General features: G+C 51.2%; 1 protein-coding gene across 1 annotated transcript; it reads left to right on the forward strand.

Moving 5' to 3' along the window:
• Positions 1 to 1,601: 1,601 nt before the first annotated feature.
• On the forward strand, positions 1,602 to 16,814 carry TMEM106A (transmembrane protein 106A). Its single transcript, XM_073325725.2, has 8 exons — positions 1,602 to 1,695; positions 9,051 to 9,288; positions 9,751 to 9,814; positions 10,360 to 10,519; positions 11,122 to 11,262; positions 11,721 to 11,764; positions 12,904 to 12,957; positions 14,863 to 16,814. The coding sequence occupies exons 2-8, from the start codon at positions 9,069 to 9,071 to the stop codon at positions 14,981 to 14,983; spliced, it is 804 nt and encodes a 267-aa protein (XP_073181826.1). The 5' UTR covers positions 1,602 to 1,695; positions 9,051 to 9,068; the 3' UTR covers positions 14,984 to 16,814.
• Positions 16,815 to 18,085: the final 1,271 nt, after the last annotated feature.

Raw genomic sequence — 18,085 nt, forward strand, 5'->3', positions numbered from 1 at the left:
TTAAAAGTCCTGTGTAGACAATGTTAAACACCAAAATAATGAAATGTGATTGTGGCCATAACGGAACCATAGCTGTGCCTGTTGGATTATTTTCATACAATGGACCCAAAGGTGCTGATCTGCTCTGCCATCCTTTTGTAATGACAGGTTTCAGAGTAACAGCCGTGTTAGTCTGTATTCGCAAAAAGAAAAGGAGGACTTGTGGCACCTTAGAGACGAACCAATTTATTTGAGCATGAGCTTTCATGAGCTACAGCTCACTTCATCGGATGCTGTAGCTCACGAAAGCTCATGCTCAAATAAATTGGTTCGTCTCTAAGGTGCCACAAGTACTCCTTTTCTTTTGTAATGGTGGCAGGTAAAATCCATTTGGTAGTTATTTCTATTATCCCTTTCTACTTAATTACTGTTTCAACTTTCCTGAAACATCCTCCTCTCTCAGCTACTATCAATCTTCCTATGACACTACTGTTGGTGAAATTTTTGTGCAGTCTGCTCTAAATCTGCCAGTGGTGGTAATACCAACGTTAAGCCACCCTCAGCGACTGTGCAGAATTCTGCATATAGGCATAAAGTTTCTTCTCTTGTCTGTTTAAAGGGCACAGTTTGCTCACTGGCACTGGCCTAACAAGCCTACAGTTTTGCTGTACACCTGCACAAAAACACCCCCAGCCTTGCTGTGGGAGAACAGCATGCTTTCCTGCTCCTAACCTAAAATACATTTCCACCTCCAAAGGGCTCACTTGATGAGGAAGTGGGTCACTGGTTTAAGAAAACTTCTGAAAGCCAGCAGTGGGCTGAGAGGGGCTGTAGAGCTGCCCTGTTCCTGCTGTGTAAAATCCAAGGGTGGGGCTGGGATTTCAAAGGGTGCTTGGATGCAATGACCATACATGCTAGAATTGAGGGTGCTGCTGCACCCCTGGGCTTGAAGTGGGTTCCGTTCTATGCAGGGTTTACCATTTGGCTCAATGAGTACTTGTGGCACTTTAGAGACGAACCAATTTATTTGAGCATAAGCTTTCGTGAGCTACAGCTCACTTCATCGGATGCATCGAAAGCTCATGCTCAAATAAATTGGTTCGTCTCTAAGGTGCCCTAAGTACTCCTTTTTGTTTTGAGAATACAGACTAACAGGGCTGCTACTCTAGACCCTGTTTAGTTCAATAGCTCTCAGCACCCCCCCCCATTAACCTGTGGAACTCCTTGCCAGAGGATGTGAAGGCCAAGACTTAAGAGGGTTCAAAAAGGAACCAGATAAGTTTATGGAGGATCAGTCCACCAGTACCCAGGATGGGCAAGAATGGTGGCCCTAGGCTCTGTCGGCCAGGGCTGGGGCCAGGGGCTGGATCACTGGGCGCGTCCCGGTTCCGTTCGCTCCCTCGGGGGCTCCCGGCGCTGGCGGGGCGCTGGGCCGGACGGGCCGTGGGGCTGGCCGGGGCGGGGAGGGGGGCGAACCCCGCAGGCCCCCCGGGCGCAGCCCGTGTCTGCCCCGCTAAGGCGAAGGCCGGGCGGGGTGCGGCCCCCGGGGCGGGCCGGGGCCGGGGCCGAGCCGCACCTGCCGGCAGCGGCGGGGAGAGGCCGCCCCGCCCCGCCCCGCCCCCGGCCGGAGGCGCGTTTGGTTCCGCTTTGCCCCGCTCCCCCGCGGGGCTGGCTCGGCTGCTGCTGCCGCCGTGGGCCGGAGGAGCCGCCGCCGGGGTAAGAGACCGGGCCCGGGGCCCTCGCGGGGCGGGGGGACCCCGAGCGGCCCGGCCGCCCCCCGCCCTTGTTTCGCCCCCTTCCCCGGTGTTCCCCAGCCCCAGCCAGCCATGGGGGCCTGCCCGTGGGGGGGCCCCAGCACGGCCCCCCATTACATGTACCCCCAGGCCCAGCCAGCCATGGGGGCCTGCCCGTGGGGGGGCCCAGCGCTGCCCCCCATTACATGTACCCCCAGGCCCAGCCAGCCATGGGGGCCTGCCCGTGGGGGGGCCCAGCGCTGCCCCCCATTACATGTACCCCCAGGCCCAGCCAGCCATGGGGGCCTGCCCATGGGGGGGGCCCAGCGCTGACCCCCATTACATGTACCCCCAGGCCCAGCCAGCCATGGGGGCCTGCCCGTGGGGGGGGCCCAGCGCTGACCCCCATTACATGTATCCCCAGGCCCAGCCAGCCATGGGGGCCTGCCCTGTTGGGGGGCCCCAGCACTGCCCCCCATTACATGTACCCCCAGGCCCAGCCAGCCATGGGGGCCTGCCCATGGGGGGGCCCAGCGCTGCCCCCCATTACATGTACCCCCAGGCCCAGCCAGCCATGGGGGCCTGCCCGTGGGGGGGCCCAGCGCTGACCCCCATTACATGTATCCCCAGGCCCAGCCAGCCATGGGGGCCTGCCCTGTTGGGGGGCCCCAGCACTGCCCCCCATTACATGTACCCCCAGGCCCAGCCAGCCATGGGGGCCTGCCCATGGGGGGGCCCAGCGCTGCCCCCCATTACATGTACCCCCAGGCCCAGCCAGCCATGGGGGCCTGCCCGTGGGGGGGCCCAGCGCTGCCCCCCATTACATGTACCCCCAGGCCCAGCCAGCCATGGGGGCCTGCCCATGGGGGGGGCCCAGCGCTGCCCCCCATTACATGTACCCCCAGGCCCAGCCAGCCATGGGGGCCTGCCCGTGGGGGGGCCCAGCGCTGCCCCCCATTACATGTACCCCCAGGCCCAGCCAGCCATGGGGGCCTGCCCGTGGGGGGGGCCCAGCGCTGCCCCCCATTACATGTACCCCCAGGCCCAGCCAGGTATGGGGGCCCTGCCCCGTGAGGGGGCCCCAGCACTGACCCCCATTACATGTACCCCCAGGCCCAGCCAGCCATGGGGGCCTGCCCTGTCGGGGGGCCCCAGCACTGCCCCCCATTACATGTACCCCCAGGCCCAGCCAGCCATGGAGGCCTGCCCTGTCGGGGGGCCCCAGCACTGCCCCCCATTACATGTACCCCCAGGCCCAGCCAGCCATGGGGGCCCTGCCCTGGGGGGGGGGCCCAGTACTGCCCAGGCCCAGCCAGCCATGGGCGCTGGCCCCAGCACTGCCCCCAATACCTGTACCCCCAGCTCCCTGCCACAGACATGCCAAGGCCCAGCATGCCATGGGGGCCCTGCCTTGTAAGGGGGATCCCATCACCGCCCCCTGTTACATGCAGCCCCAGCTCCCTTCTGCAGACACCCCTAGTCACAGCCAGCCATGGAGGTCCTGCCTGAGGGGGACCCCAGCACTGCCCCCTGTTACATATACCCCCAGCTCCCTTCCACAGACACCCCCCAGGTACAGCCTGCCCTGAGGGGGACCCCAGCACTGCCCCCTGTTACATATACCCCCAGCTCCCTTCCACAGACACCCCCCAGGTACAGCCTGCCCTGAGGGGGACCCCAGCACTGCCCCCTGTTACATATACCCCCAGCTCCCTTCCACAGACACCCCCCAGGTACAGCCTGCCCTGAGGGGGACCCCAGCACTGCCCCCTGTTACATATACCCCAAGCTCCCTGCCACAGACACCCCCCAGGTACAGCCTGCCCTGAGGGGGACCCCAGCACTGCCCCCTGTTACATATACCCCCAGCTCCCTGCCACAGACACCCCCCAGGTACAGCCTGCCCTGAGGGGGACCCCAGCACTGCCCCCTGTTACATATACCCCCAGCTCCCTTCCACAGACACCCCCCAGGTACAGCCTGCCCTGAGGGGGACCCCAGCACTGCCCCCATTACATGTACCCCAAGCTCCCTTCCACAGATACGCCAAGGCCCAGCTAGCTATGGGGGCCCTGCCTTGTAAGGGGGATTCCATCACCGCCCCCTGTTACATGCAGCCCCAGCTCCCTTCTGCAGACATCCCCCGTCACAGCCAGCCGTGGGTGCCCTGCCCTATGAGGGGGACCACTTCACCCAGCACTGCCCCCATTACATGTACCCCCAGCTCCCTGCCACAGACACGCCAAGTCCAAGCCACCCCCAGCCTTGTGCCCAGAGCTAGTCATGGAGGAACCTTGCCCCCATATCCTCCCCAGTACTCGTAACTTGCTCCCCCCGTAGAGGCACCTCCAGCCTCCAATACGCTGGTGCCCTTTTCCCCATGCACGGAGCCAGTTGTGGGGGATCCCTGCCAGGTAAATCCAACCCCCAAATCTGTTACCTCTTCCCCCAACCCCATAGGGCCAGAAGGAAATGACATAGCCCTGTTCGAAAGCACTGAAACTGGCTCCTAAGCAAGCAGGAAACTGATGAGCCATGTCAGCAGGAAACATATCACAAATAAAAGGGCTGAGCTTGAAAGATCTCATGCAAACCCCCACTCTCTTGGCCCCTGTGAAAAGGGGTCCTGCTCCTTCCTAGCCACTTGTGCAAGCTCACAAACATCAGAGTGGAACAGGGGAGCGAATGGCACAGGTGCTGGGGCGGCCTACCAGGACTGTACTTTTGCAAATGGAGGGGCAGATGTTCAATACTAACCAGGCAAGCGAATGGCAGTGTGTTTAGTAGGCACTGCAGAGGTGTGAATGGCACCCTCGGATGTCTAAAGCTGTGTCATCCCTGCCAAACCACCGTGGAGTTCAAACCCCTTTACTGCTCATCCCGAGGAAACCCTGTGCGACTGAGAGAACTGAACGGAAGTCATGGCACAAGTTCCCAAACCCAGACACAATCTCCCTCTTGGGGAGGCAGTGTTACCTCCTATGGGGCTTCTGCTATACCTAGCCTCAGCTCTCCTGGAGGCCAGTAATCCATAGATTCCAAGGCCAGATGGGACCACAGTGACTATCTGGTCTGATCTCCTGTATAACACAGGCCAGAGAACTTCCCCACAATAATTCCTAGAGCAGATCTTCTAGAAAAACATCCAATCTCTATTTAAAAGTGTCAGTGATGGAGAATCCACCACGACCCTTGGTAAATTATTCCAGTGGTGAATTACCCTCACTGTTAATAACACATACCTTATTTCCAGTCTGAATTTGTCTAGCTTCAACTTCCAGCCATTGGATCACATTAGATCTTTGTCTTCTAGATTGAAGAGCCCATTATCAAATTTCTATTCCTGTGTAACTTCTTCTAAACTGTAATCAAGTCACCCCTTAACCTTCTCTTTGTTAAGCTGAATAATGAGCTGCTTGAGCCTGTCGTTGTAAGGCAGCATTTCTAGTCCTTTAATTATTCTTGTGGCTCTTCTCTGAACCCTCTCCAATTTATCAATGTCCTTGAATTGTGGGCACCAGACCTGGACACAGTATTCCAGCAGCAGTCCAGCATGATGCCTCCCCAAATATTTTTCAGTTCCTGCTTTCCAGCATATAGTTCCCCATTCTGTTAGTATGGCCTACGTCCTTTGTTTTCAGATGGATACATTTCTATTTATCTGTATTAAAACACATTGTTTGCTTTCACCTAGTTGGCCAAGTGATCTAAATTGTTCTGAATCAGTGACTTGCCCACTTCATTATTTACCGCTCTCCCAATTTTTGGTAAATAACTTAATCAGCGATTATTTTATGTTTTCTTCCAGGTCATTGACAAAAATGTTAAATAGCTTAGGGCAAAAAATCAGTCTCTGTAGGACCCCACAGGAAACTCACCTGCTTGATGAGGATTCCCTGTTTACATTCCCATTTTGAAATCTATCAGTTAACCAGTTTTTAATCCATGTAATGTGTGCCGTGTTCATTTTATATTGTTAGTTTTTTTTAATCAAAATGTTGTGTGATACCAAGCCAAACACCTTGCAGAAGTCTTAAGTATACTGTGTCAACACCGTTACCTTTATCTACCAAACTTATTATCTTGTCAAAAAAAGATACCAAGTTAGTTTGACAGGATCTACTTTCTAGAAACCCATAGTGACTGGCATTAATTACATTACCCTCCTTTAAATCTTTATTAATTGAGTTCCATATCAGCAGCTCCATTGTCTTGCCCAGTGTCCATGTGAGATTGACATGCCTATAATTACCCAAGTCATCCCATTTACTGTTTTTAAAAATTGGCACAACATTAGCTTTCTTCCAATCTTCTGGAACTTCCGTGGTGCTCCAAGATTTACTGAAAATCATCATTAACAGTCCAGAGGGCTCCTCAGCAGCTCTTTTAAAATCTTGGATGTAAATCATCTGGACCTGCTGGTTTAAAAATCTCTGATTTTAGTAGATTCTGTTTAACATCCTCCAGAGATATTTAGTGGAATGAAAAGTGTGTTAACATCACTCTAGGAAGAGACTGCACCATTTGTTTTTTTTCCTGCCAAATACAGAATGGAAATATTTATCCAAAACTTCTGCCTTTTTGCATTATTACTGATAGTTTTACTGTTTCCATCTATCAATGGACCAATACCATTGTCAGGATTCTTTTTGCTAATATATTTTTAAAAATTTCTTACCGTCCTTAACTCTGCTGGCCACAGATTTCTCCTTGTGTTTTCCTTATTGATTTTCTACGGTTCCTTAGTTCTGATTTATATACATTACCATCAGCTTCCCCTTTCTTCCATTTATTATATTTTATTTTTTTATTTTTTATAGCTGCCTTCACTAACTCCAACCCAGGTTGTTGCTTTTAACAAGCAAAGCCTTCTTGCCTCTTTGGCCTAGCATTTGCACGCAGCATCGCTAGTGATGCACTTGTCCCTTGTGATAGGCAGCGAGCTGTTAGTGTTTTGGACCTTTTGAAATGATACTCGTTTATCAGCTTCCAGCACTATCCTTCAAACTCTGTTTGTTCTTTGATCAAGGAGTTGCTCTTTTCTTGTCTGTAAAGTGCCATGCACACACGTGGTGCTGTATAAATAATAGTAGTTACACAGTCAGTGTGGCTTCTTCCCAGCGCCCAGATTATCTACATACGTTATTAGGCCACCTTTATGTATCTTGCAAACCGCATCCGCCCAAGCCCTCTCCCTCAGGGGTTAAGCATATAAGAGCAATTTTATACTGGGAATGAAGAGTCGCAGCTAAAGAGTGCCGTTCTCCTAATGTACTGCAAATTAGCAAAGGAAAGGGTTTACCTTATGCTTGGCTTTCCCTTGACATCAGCAGGCGTCTCCCAGCCCCTGTAGTCTTTTATCCCAGTTGATGAAAAACCACCGCTTTAATTCCTCCTCCTCCTCATTTTTTACTCCTGGAACAGGAAAAAAAAGCGCAAGTATTAATGGGGAAAATTGCAAGGGTAAGAGGCTGAGACCAAACTGGCTAGAGGAATCTTTGAAGCCTCTAGCTGAGCAGTTCTCAAACTGTGGGTTGCAACCCCATTTTAATGGGGTCACCAGGGCCAGCGTTACGCTCGCTGGGCCCTGCCGCTTGGGACTGAAGCCAAAGCCAGAGGGCTTGAGCCTGGGGTGGCAGGGCTCTACCCCCCCAACTCTGCCCAGGGTTGGGGGGCTCAGGCTCTGGCCCCCTCCTGTCTGGAGTCATGTAGTAATTTTTGTTGTCAGAAGGGCGTCATGGTGCAATGAAGTTTGAGAACCCCTGTCTAGCTCTCCAAAGGAAGCTGCAGAGCTAGGGGATGGGTCCATAGCAGAAAAGCTTGGGATCAAAAGTCGCAGAGTCACTGGAATTTTTCCGGCATCAGAGCCCATGGTCTCCCCTGCAGCCTTCCAAGCTGCAGGGTTGCAAAAGGGTTGGGTGCTCAGTGGATGCAGTAACTCAGCAAATGGGGTGTCAGGGAGCTGCTGTGGGGAGATCCCCTTGTGACCCTAAAAGAAAAGAAGGATTTGTGGCACCTTAGAGACTAACAAATTTATTAGAGTATAAGCTGTTGTGAGCTACAGCTCACTTCATCGGATGTAGCTCACGAAAGCTTATGCTCTAATAAATTTGTTAGTCTCTAAGGTGCCACAAGTCCTCCTGTTCTTTTTACGGATACAGACTAACACGGCTGCTCCTCTGAAACCTTGTGACCCTGTGATCAAATCAGCAGTGCTGCAGTGATTATCTTACCTCCTTACTTTAATGAAGTCCAGATGCTTCCTTTGTCACCCAGGAATATCACTACTTGCCTCCATGTGATAAAGATAAGTGGCTTCCGGAGTTTGCTAGACTCTGATGCTGAGCTCAGCAGCACTGGTCTGGGGACTAAAGGAAAGATCTAGATGTGTCCGTGGGTGTTGTGCCCCATCCCCAAGTTCTTTTCTCCAGCGCGTGTTTCAAGCAAGAATCAGGAGTGGTTCTTTACGTCCAGCCTCATAACTTTCTAGGTGAGTGCAGTTGGTCTTCCTTTAGGCCCTTTCTGTTGAGAAGCAGCCTGTGTCTCAGTCATTAAAGCGAGACTGCCTCGACTAGGGAGCAATCCTCTCTCCTTTCTGCCGGCAGATGACATCATGGAGGAAGGTGCAATCAGATGGTCTGGTGGTAGAATATTGTTCTTTCACTTCTGCTATTTTTCTTCTTTAGTTGCAAACGCTCTTTAATAATAAGCCTGGCTCATTGCAACAGCTGATTCACGAGTTTCTGATTGCAAGGGGCTGCAGGGAGCTAGGAAGAAGATCTGAGAAGTCATTCTGGCTTAAACAAAAGGGGAGAGACAAACACTGATCTGATTTTAATTAGGCATGTGTTTAGTAAGGTGAAGTTTGGTGAGGGGTTGATGCATTCAAAAGTGAGCGCATGCGTGTGTGCACACGGTATTCTCGCTGCCAATAGGGTGAGCGATCTGACATATGGAAAGAACCTGGGAATTGTTACTTGTAGATTTTTGAAGTGCTGCCACCCACAAGTATTCAAAAATTCATGAGTCAGACCCCCAAAATTAATGAGATTGGAAAAACCAAAACACATTGGGTTCTTTTTATTTACCTTCTGTTTTTGTAGCCATTAGCTCACGCTCGAGATAAGTTTTCCCCTGTAACCATTTGGACTAGAAAAACTTACTTTTCATTTTTTTTAAATTGAAAGCTGAGATTCTGACACATTCCCATGACTCCAGGACGTGGGGCTTTAGGAAGTACTCCAACTATTGCAATATTTGCTATTAAAAACACAAGAGTTAGCAGGACTGATCAGTAAAGAGACGTCTTTTCTGGAATGTTTTTGTTTTTGGATCTAGAGAAAAACTCTTTCAACTATGGGTGAAACATTTTCCCAGTTCTGGAAGGTCTCTGTCCAGAAGGAGAGGGGAGAGAAATCGATTCTGCACAGGAAATCGGCTGGTGAGGATGAAGTCACCAATTATGGCACTATCAATGGAGGAGACTCTGCCACATCCTGCATGCCCTGTGTAGGCACTGTGAGTCGGGGCTGCATCAACTGCCCAACGTGCCAGGGAACGGGAAGAATCCCCAGGGGTAGGTGGCTCTTGTGTGTGCTTGGTCAGTGGTTTTCAGCCTTTCCAGGCACTTCACCAATCTGACCTCTGCTTGTTGCTTCTCACTCAGCTCTGCGCCCTATGGAACACCAGTCAGGATGGAGCACTGCATGCTGTGACCTGCAATCTCCATCCTGTACTAAAGAGAGAGCCTGCAATTGGCTCCATCTTGTGTTAATCAGTGCAAGACTGGGGCTGTTGGAAAGTATCCATGCAGCCCTATGTGAGCAAAGCTCAGTCTGTCTCTATGTTAGGTCAAAGCCAGCAAGGGTTATTTGAGTTAGATCCCTGCATCCCTCTGAACGGGGCAGCGTTTGTAACGAGAATGCTGATAGGCCCTAAACTGCAGCGTGGTGCTCTGCAGCCCGATGTGCCCTGTTCACTACTGCATGCAGTGCGATGCATCTCTTCTGACCTGCACCTCTTATCTTCTGTCTTTCAGAGCAAGAGAAGCAGTTGGTGGCTCTGATTCCATATGGTGACCAGAGGCTGAAGCCCAGACGAACGTAAAGTCCTGTTTCTCCCCTGTTCTTTCTCCCCTGTTCTTTTAATGCTCTGACTGCGTTTAAATGTATGCAGCTAGGGTGCACAGCATTACATGAGGAATCTGTTTGCAGAAGTTCATTTAAAAGCTTTGTTTCTCACTGGGCCCCGAGCTGCAGTGGGTTTGGTGCCTGCACGGCATCTGCTCTGTGTTGGCTGTGGGCTGTACAAGCAGCACTTCTTCATGCAGGAGGGACTGTGGGCTGGGATTCTGGGCTAGTTCTGTTTGAAAAGTGCCGCGTGGGACTGCTAACTTCCAGCAGTGACAAGCAGCATGTTTCGGGGTCTGAACCCCACCCCCTTCTGGCCCCAAGGTGAACTTGCTATCACTGGCTACTACACAGTCCCTTCGCAGGCCCTCATGTCTTGGTGCTCACTGCGTCTGAGCGGGCACTCACTCCCCCCTGTGCTTGTCCAACCCCGTAGAGACAGGGCTCTAGCCTAGGACAGTGCTGTGGGCAGTGCTAGGCCACTGTTGCAGTTATGGTCCTTTGATGCTGTCTTACAGGAAGCTCTATGTGTCCCTTGCTGTGACAATTTGCCTGCTGATGTCATCTCTCATCATATTCTTCCTGTTCCCTCGCTCCATCGCTGTGCAGCCCGCAGGGCTGAATGCCTCCTCCATTGCCTTTAATTCCACCATTTCCAGTATCGATCTCAACATGACAGTGAGTTCTCAGCTCAGCGCGTACGGTGACATTGAGCTCATATCCCATTATCAGTCCATAGCTTGGCTCACTTCTAAGTCTCGGAGATAGCGCGGCAGGTCAGTAGTGAGCTAGTTGGCAGAGCTGTGTAAGCACAGTGGGGCAGCAGGCAAGACTGGAGTGGCCAGTCAGAAATGAGGCATGTTGGTGGAGCAGTGTGTGATGGGGCAGGAGGTGCTGCCGGGTGGAAGTGAGCGGACTATGTAACAAATGTTGGGAATTGTTTGTCGTTGTGTGTTGTATCTTTCCTCCACTTTCAGCCCAGCCATGAATGTGTGGCACAGGGAGCAGAGCAGGGAGCAAGTGATTCCCAGAGCAGCTCTGGGGCAGGTGAGGAGTTTTGCTCCTGTAACTTAAAGAGCCAGTGACTCTCACCCAAATGTGATCTTGGGTGTTTCCTTGGGCCAATCCTCAGCAGAGGGGAATTGCCACAGCCAAGCTATGAGTGTCTGAGGACTGGCGTTTGCAGGGCTGTGGTGCTGCAAGGTCACTGCACGGAAATCGAGCACATGCGTTACCCTCGCTGTGTGAGAGCTTCAGGCTGAGTTTCTCTCTCTCCTTAGAATGTGTTGAATGTAACCAACAACAACTTCTACGCAGTCACTGTCACCCAACTGGACATTGAGGTCTTACACCTGTCCCTGGTGATAGGGAAAACCACCAAGAAGAACCTCCTGAATATCGGCCCTTTGCGCAGCGGCCAGGTGGGTACTGCTGCCTGTTGCTGCCCTGTCAAAAGGTCTGGCCCCCTTCGGGTGGGGAGAGATAGTGGTCCCCTTCTCTGTTGCCTTGTATTTCTATTGCCCCAGGGGCAGAGAGTCCCTTCACCCCCCACCCCCATTCCTGTCTTTCCAGCTGCCCATTCACCTGCTGGCCCAGGCCAGTACTTAGCAAACAGGGGAGGCAAAAGACCGAATCCTGAAGTCTCATATGGGTGTTTCCTGCACAGGTTCATGCTGTATATTGTAACTATGTCGAGATCTGCCATGTTGTAACTTGGTCCCAACACAGTGTGGATTGGATTTTAAATACTGGCTCTGAGCTGTGTGGAATTGATGGGATAATCTTTAACTCTTTATGTGCTCAGATCACTGGGCTGCACCTGTACATGGTTACTGTAATCACTGTAAATCTCCAACTAACTCTTCTGTTTTACTTGCAGATATATTATACGGTCTCCAGTCTTATACAGGACTATAATACCTAGTAAGTATTTCTCAGAGACTTACTTTCCTGGCTGATAAGTAGCATTAATGTTTCTGGGCTTTTCTCAAGGGGCAGTCTGGCATAAATGTATAACTTGGGCCATAGCCTCTTTCTGTCTGACCCTGCAGTGCAGCTGAGAATGTGTCCTTTTGAGTTTCATATGTGTAATCATGTGGGGACAGAAACCCAGCATGTCCAGTTTAAATTCATAGAATCATAGAATATCAGGGTTGGAAGGGACCTCAGGAGGACATCTAGTCCAACCCCCTGCTCAAAGCAGGACCAATCCCCAATTTTTGCCCTAGATCCCTAAATGGCCCCCTCAAGGATTGAACTCACAACCCTAGGTTTAGCAGGTCAATGCTTAAGCCACTGAGCTATCCCTGACCCCCTTCCTATTCCTTTCTAGTTCTTCTGCATTAAATGTTTTCCCAGCCTGCAACTGACAAGACTGTATAACTTTCAAATCTAATACCCCCCACAGATTAATCAATCTGGTTTGGAAATGCCTGATACAGATTAGTCCATCTGTGTGCAGTTAAGTGTATCTACCACCCCCAATCTCTATGAATGAGCAGTTTGGTGATTCTCCACAGGCATCTCATGCGATCTGTTTCCTGCTCTGCCCATGGTGGGGGAAGATACTAGGTGTTGCCAGAATGTGAATTCTCCCATCTTGTTTTGCTTGATGCATTTGCAGGGAGGGTATCACGTCTACACTACAAACTTCTACTGCATAGCTATGTCTGTCGGGGGTGTGATCTCTGACCAAATCAGCTGCATCGGTAAAAGCTCCTAATGTAGATGCAGTTATAATGGCAAAATGGCACTTTCACCAGTATAGCTTATCGTGCTCAAGGAGGAGAGAGGGGCGTGGCTGGAATAAGCGTTGTCAGCTAAAGGTTTAAAGGAATATGCTTTGCCAGTATAAGCAGCATCCATACAAGGAGTGCTTTGCCAAGTAAGCCGATCAGTCCAACCACACCGGCAAAGCTTTCCAAGTGTAGACCTGATCAGAGAAGTACTTAGGAGAAGCTTGCGCTTTCTCCCCAGGCCTGGGTTGCTCTGTGGTGCAGACGGGTTTTGTGTGATGAAAACATTGTACTGCAAAATTAATTCTCTATTTTCTGTCTTCTAAGCAACATCTGCACCTGGATCAAAATTAAAGTCCACAACGTTCTACTGCACTTACAGTAAGTGGCATTTGGTTCAAAGCAAATCACTCGCTGTTGATCTGCGCTGTCCCAAACATTCCTCACTGAGGCAATCTGAATTTCCCTTCATATTAGTGTTTTCAGAGACCAAGACTGTTTGAAGTTTTAATTAGTCTTTCCTCAGGTAGGTTTGCAACTATTGGCGTGGGTGTGTAACAGTTATTTCAGAGTAGCAGCCGTGTTAGTCTGTATCCGCAAAAAGAAAAGGAGGACTTGTGGCACCTTAGAGACTAACCAATTTATTAGAGCATAAGCTTTCGTGAGCTCCAGCTCACTTCATCGGATGCACCAGTTATTTGAATTTTAAGGGGAAAGTCACCCAAGCTATTGGTGCAGAGGAACACGCCCTGACTTCAGCTCCCAGAGAGCTCCAGCAGTGCAAACCCAGAGGGTTGGTGAGGTGACTTGTACAGTGGTACTGTTTCAGCCTGCATTGGGAACAGCTATACCTGTGTCTGGGGTGAATGGTGCAGGCTGTGTGGGGGAGAATGAGCTTGGCCTGTTCCCCAGAGGATAGATCCTGTACATCCACCATGTGAGGGCAGAGTGACTCAGACTGGTGCTTGAGGTCTTCAGCATTTGAACAAAGACCCCAGATGCGCAGATGGCTGTGAGACCAGGGTGTGAAGGAACAAAGCACATTCTCTCTTCTGCAGACATCCTGGCTGCAGGGGAGGTCCTGGTCAGGAAGATGGCCTGAAGGCATTGCACTCAGCTTGACTGCACATGAATTGTGCTGTATTTTGAACGGGCCAGTGCGAATGGCCCACACCAGGCAAGCCAAGAAAGCTTTGCCTCCTCCTCCTATGGAGGTGGGAGTGAGTGTGGGCCCACACAATCCTTCTCAGGGGTTGGTCAGTAACATGACCCAGAAACTGACCTGCCATTGACAGCAGTTTCCTGTCTGGCTGCCAGTGGAGCAGTGATGACAAACCCATTTCCAACGCTGTTCTTGAACCATGGCTTAGAGTGTGGTTCTCCGCTGTGGCCCATGTGGCATCCTCGGGGCCATACATGTCGTATTGGATGCAGCCCACATAATGCATTGTGGACTGCATATGCAGCCCACAATGTTAAATAGGTTGAGAACCACTGACTTAGACACAGTGCGGCCAAGTCCCCGTGGTGCATTGTGGGGTGAGAATGGTTTGGCCCGTCTGCTCTAGCAGTTGAACAGTCTGTATCCCCTCTGGACTGAGACCTGTGGTGACGGGGCTGAGCATCGATTAGGATGGCGTGAACAGCTGCGGTGGTGCTGATGCTCCGCCCCAGCTCCTGCAGCCACGCCATCTATCTGCTGGACTCGCAGGCGGCGGGAGGTGACTCAGGGGTGACCTTTGCTGCCTCTCTTCTGTGGTGTGCCGCTTCCCAGTGGCGTTAGCCCTGCGGTGCCTGGCATGGTGGGGTACACGCTGTTCTTTGCTGTAACACCTGAGAACAGAACGGGAAGGTATGTGCTGCTGTCGCCGTGCGTCGTCACTTCGACTGCACAAGTGCTCGGTTTGCTCAGCATGACGTTTAAGGATCAGGCGGAGCAGCACAGAGGTGCAGAGGCCGTAGCAGTGAATGGGTCCAGCTTTAAAGGTTGTGTTAGAAGAATATTGCAGATTGCTGATGGGGGATCGCTTAAATGCTGCCTTAAAAATAAACGGTCTGAGGGACCCCCCCCCCACAAATGTGTGAAACGGGGCAGCTCGGCCTGGACTTGTGGTGTGAGTGGTTTGGAGCTGCAGAGTAAGAAAGACGAGAATTGTCTGAGTGGCTGGGAAAGGCCACAATGGAACTTTTCCTTAAAGTGAATCCCAGCAGAAGATCCAGCTTGGTGCTTTCAAATCTCTCTCTAGTTCAAGTAAAATGGATTCTTGTTGTGACTGTGCGTTGCAGGGGCACCCTGACCTGCTCATACCTGTGCCACTCGGAGCAACTGGCTTTTGAGAGCTACCAGTATGTGGACTGTAGAGGGAACGCAACGCTGCCTCACCCACTGTACCACCGCCCACCATGACAGAGTCTCTGGACGATGACATTCTCCTGTCGCAAAGGCAAGTTGTACCAGGGACATAGCCACTCCAGGGGCTTCTCTTCCAAGCCACTGTGATTTTAAACAGGACATTTGGCTCTCCCTTGGGAGGAGACTTTCAATCTGCTGCTGTCTCCTGGTCACAGACTGACAAAATTTCATGAACTTGGAACATGCTGCTCTGAGTTTGCAATTCCCATTTGTAACTTGTATGGTGGTTGGTGTCAGCAGATTATACACTGTATAGGGAAATTGTTGTATTAGCAGATTCAGAGAACTCTGCTAGGTTGTTAGCTACCTTATCCTGTGCAGTATTTCACTAGGGGAGGCATTACTTGTTGGTCAAATCAGCTCTTCCTGACAAATAACATTTTTGTGCCTGAGCCCTGTGGTGTGGACGCTCTTGGCTGGAGAGTGCCTCTCCTAGTGATTCTTGGATTGCAATTACACCCCCAGCTCTGCAAAGCAGGGAGAAACCCAGTTTGAACTGACATCTAAGAACCTCTGGCTCTTAAATAACAAGCTCTGAATAATGTGCTAAAACTATGCCTGGTTTGCACAGAGAGAGGTAAGGGTGGTGTAGTGGATGCTGGGCCAAGTTCCTCTGCTAGGGAGGCTGGGTAAGTATGTTCATTCCCTGGCTTTTCCTAATCCCACCAGAGGGATCGTCTCGCATGAAGGGTTGTGCAGTCCAGATCGATGCAGCAGCCACGGTCTGCCTTGTACCCAAAGTGATCAAACTGTACCAGAGCAAGTGGATCCTTGCAGCATGGAGGGCGGGAGGGGAGGGAGGGATTGCTACGTCCCAGAGGGCAGAGGGAGGTGAGGAGCCCATCATGCATTCTCCACTCAGCACATTCCATTTGCTGGGCTCCTGTATTAAGGAGTTGAACTTTAACAAGTGGCAGGAATCTTACTTGGATAAGAAAATCTCAGTTCATGCAAATGCCAGGAAACAACAGCTGCTGTTTATACCTATTTGTAGCATTTTCTATGAGGGGAGGATCCCTGGCTGCTCTTCCACCCTCTCTCCAGAGACTGGTAGGGTGCAGACTCATTCGCTGTAGGAACAGCTCAGGCAGAGGACACACACTCACATTACTGCCTGCTAGACCCCTGGGCGTGAGCACCCTCCTTAGATCCCAGTGTTGCTAATGGCTGGCACGTTCTGCCTGGACGGATGGATGTATAGAAATTGCTGGGCATATGATCTGACCCGGAGCGGCCCAGCATTGCCCTAAACACCTCTCCAGCCAGGTGAGACATGGTGGGAAAAGCAACACGCATCAGAGCAGTTGGGAGAGGAAACCTTTGTGCCTCAGCAAAGAACTAATCACTATCCACCAGCCCCCTGCCCCTGGGGTGGCACTCTCAGCAGAGACGCCTAGGGGCCTGACCTTCCTGGAGGTCCCAGCAGGGCAGTGTGCCGTAGCTTGCCTTTCATCTACCTGCTCTGTGGATCCAGAGGTCCAGTCTCCAGGGCTCCCAGACTAGCACATTTCAGCAGACACACGTTAATCATTAAGTGTCTTTTCCTGGTTGTTTGTGTGTTCCTTTAAGGTTGCAATAGATTAAATCCCTGCCTGAGGAAGCACCTCGTGTTCTGAAAGCGTCACTTGCCTGTTGGCTCTGGTCCTTCTCCACCGTCTCTCAATGTGTGTTTGCATTTGCTGTGTTTTTGCACCCGCTCTGCCATTCTCTTCTTGCTGTCTCTGCCCCGGCGCAGTCGTGGAGAGCTGGCTGTGCTCTGGCACGGCTGTGCCTGTCACCTGCCTGCGCCAATCCGTTCACAAATAAAAAGGGCGCTGTAAAATCAGAGTGGTGCTTTCTCCTTATGATCTGTGGTGGGACGACTCCTGAGAGTGCTGAGCGGGGGGGCCTGATTCCCTGGGGAAACCCGTCTCCTCGTAGTGTGACATGACCCCTGCTGGCCAGTGGGGATCACTGCATATTAGGGCTTAAAAAGGGAGGAGGGAGGTTTTAAATGGGAAAAGCAAGGCCCCATGAGAGTGCATCCTGAGCATCCCCCCTAGGGGAGCAATGTCCGGGGCACCCACCAGGGGTTTTGCAGCTACTTTCTGCAGGAGGCCTGAGGCAGGAGTTGCTCTCACCGGCGGGTTGTGCATCGTAGCCTCCTACAGGGCAGTTGTTTCTCTAGCTGTAAATATAGCACACTGAGATCAAATTCTATTCGCAGGCCTTTCTTCAGTGTCCGATCACCTCACGTACATCAGTGCATTTTCATCATAACCCACCCCATGAGGAAGGGATGTGTGACTATTTCAGCTTTACAGATAAGGAATTGAAAGGAAAGGGACCTGTCTGAAGTCATGCAATGAGTTAATGGCAAGGCTGGGACCAGAACCTAGATCTCCTGACTCCCATTCATATGCCTAAGGCACAAAACTCTCCTTCTCCCCTGCCTGTTGCTTCTGTGGGTTCGAATTTGGCCTCTTAACTAGAACGTTTTCGGTATCTACAGTGGACTTCTTTGTCTTCCCCTGTGTGGGTTATTAAAGTTAGTGCAATTAGGTAACGAAGGATGGAGACCCCACTCTATTAGCAGTCACTCTATTAGCAGCTGTTGGAAGGATGAATGTGCCAGGGTAGGAAAGGAGCAGATTTCCTGCTCTGCCAGAGTAAAGGGCAGCACCCCTGGATCATTCTGTCAAAAAGACTGTTCCCTTCGCAGATCAGGAACAAATTTGTCACTGCTATACACTTTCTTCCTCACCCTCACGGTCCCAATGAAACCCTCGCAGGATTTCATCCAGCGTGTAAAAAATCCTGAGCTGTGCCAGTGCTGGCACTGGTGAAATGTTTCTTTCCAATAATAACAACTTCCAAGAAATGCCAGGCTTCCTTGCAAAAAAAGGGAAAAAAAAGGCGGGGGGGAAGGATTGAACAAAACCAACTCGGACTGGGAAGGATAATCTGATTCCTGATCATAAGCAGTGGAGTAAAATGGGCTAAAATTGTCACTGTATTTATTGTCTCTTCCCTCAGAATTTTGTCTATCAAATCGATTTTCAGTGTGTGGACAGGTGACACTAATTTAAAAGTTCTACGTCAATTCTTAAGGATGCT

Source organism: Lepidochelys kempii, chromosome 27, assembly GCF_965140285.1.
Source record: "Lepidochelys kempii isolate rLepKem1 chromosome 27, rLepKem1.hap1, whole genome shotgun sequence".
NCBI lineage: Eukaryota > Metazoa > Chordata > Testudines > Cheloniidae > Lepidochelys > Lepidochelys kempii.

What these genes read in the sequence shown, in the direction of transcription:
- TMEM106A (XM_073325725.2), top strand. Translation starts at nt 9,069, where the DNA reads ATGGGTGAAACATTTTCCCAGTTCTGGAAGGTCTCTGTCCAGAAGGAG. An exon ending in AGGCTGAAGCCCAGACGAAC is followed by an intron (nt 9,815 to 10,359) that starts GTAAAGTCCTGT and finishes GCTGTCTTACAG; the next exon opens with GAAGCTCTATGTGTCCCTTG. An exon ending in GTATCGATCTCAACATGACA is followed by an intron (nt 10,520 to 11,121) that starts GTGAGTTCTCAG and finishes CTCTCTCCTTAG; the next exon opens with AATGTGTTGAATGTAACCAA.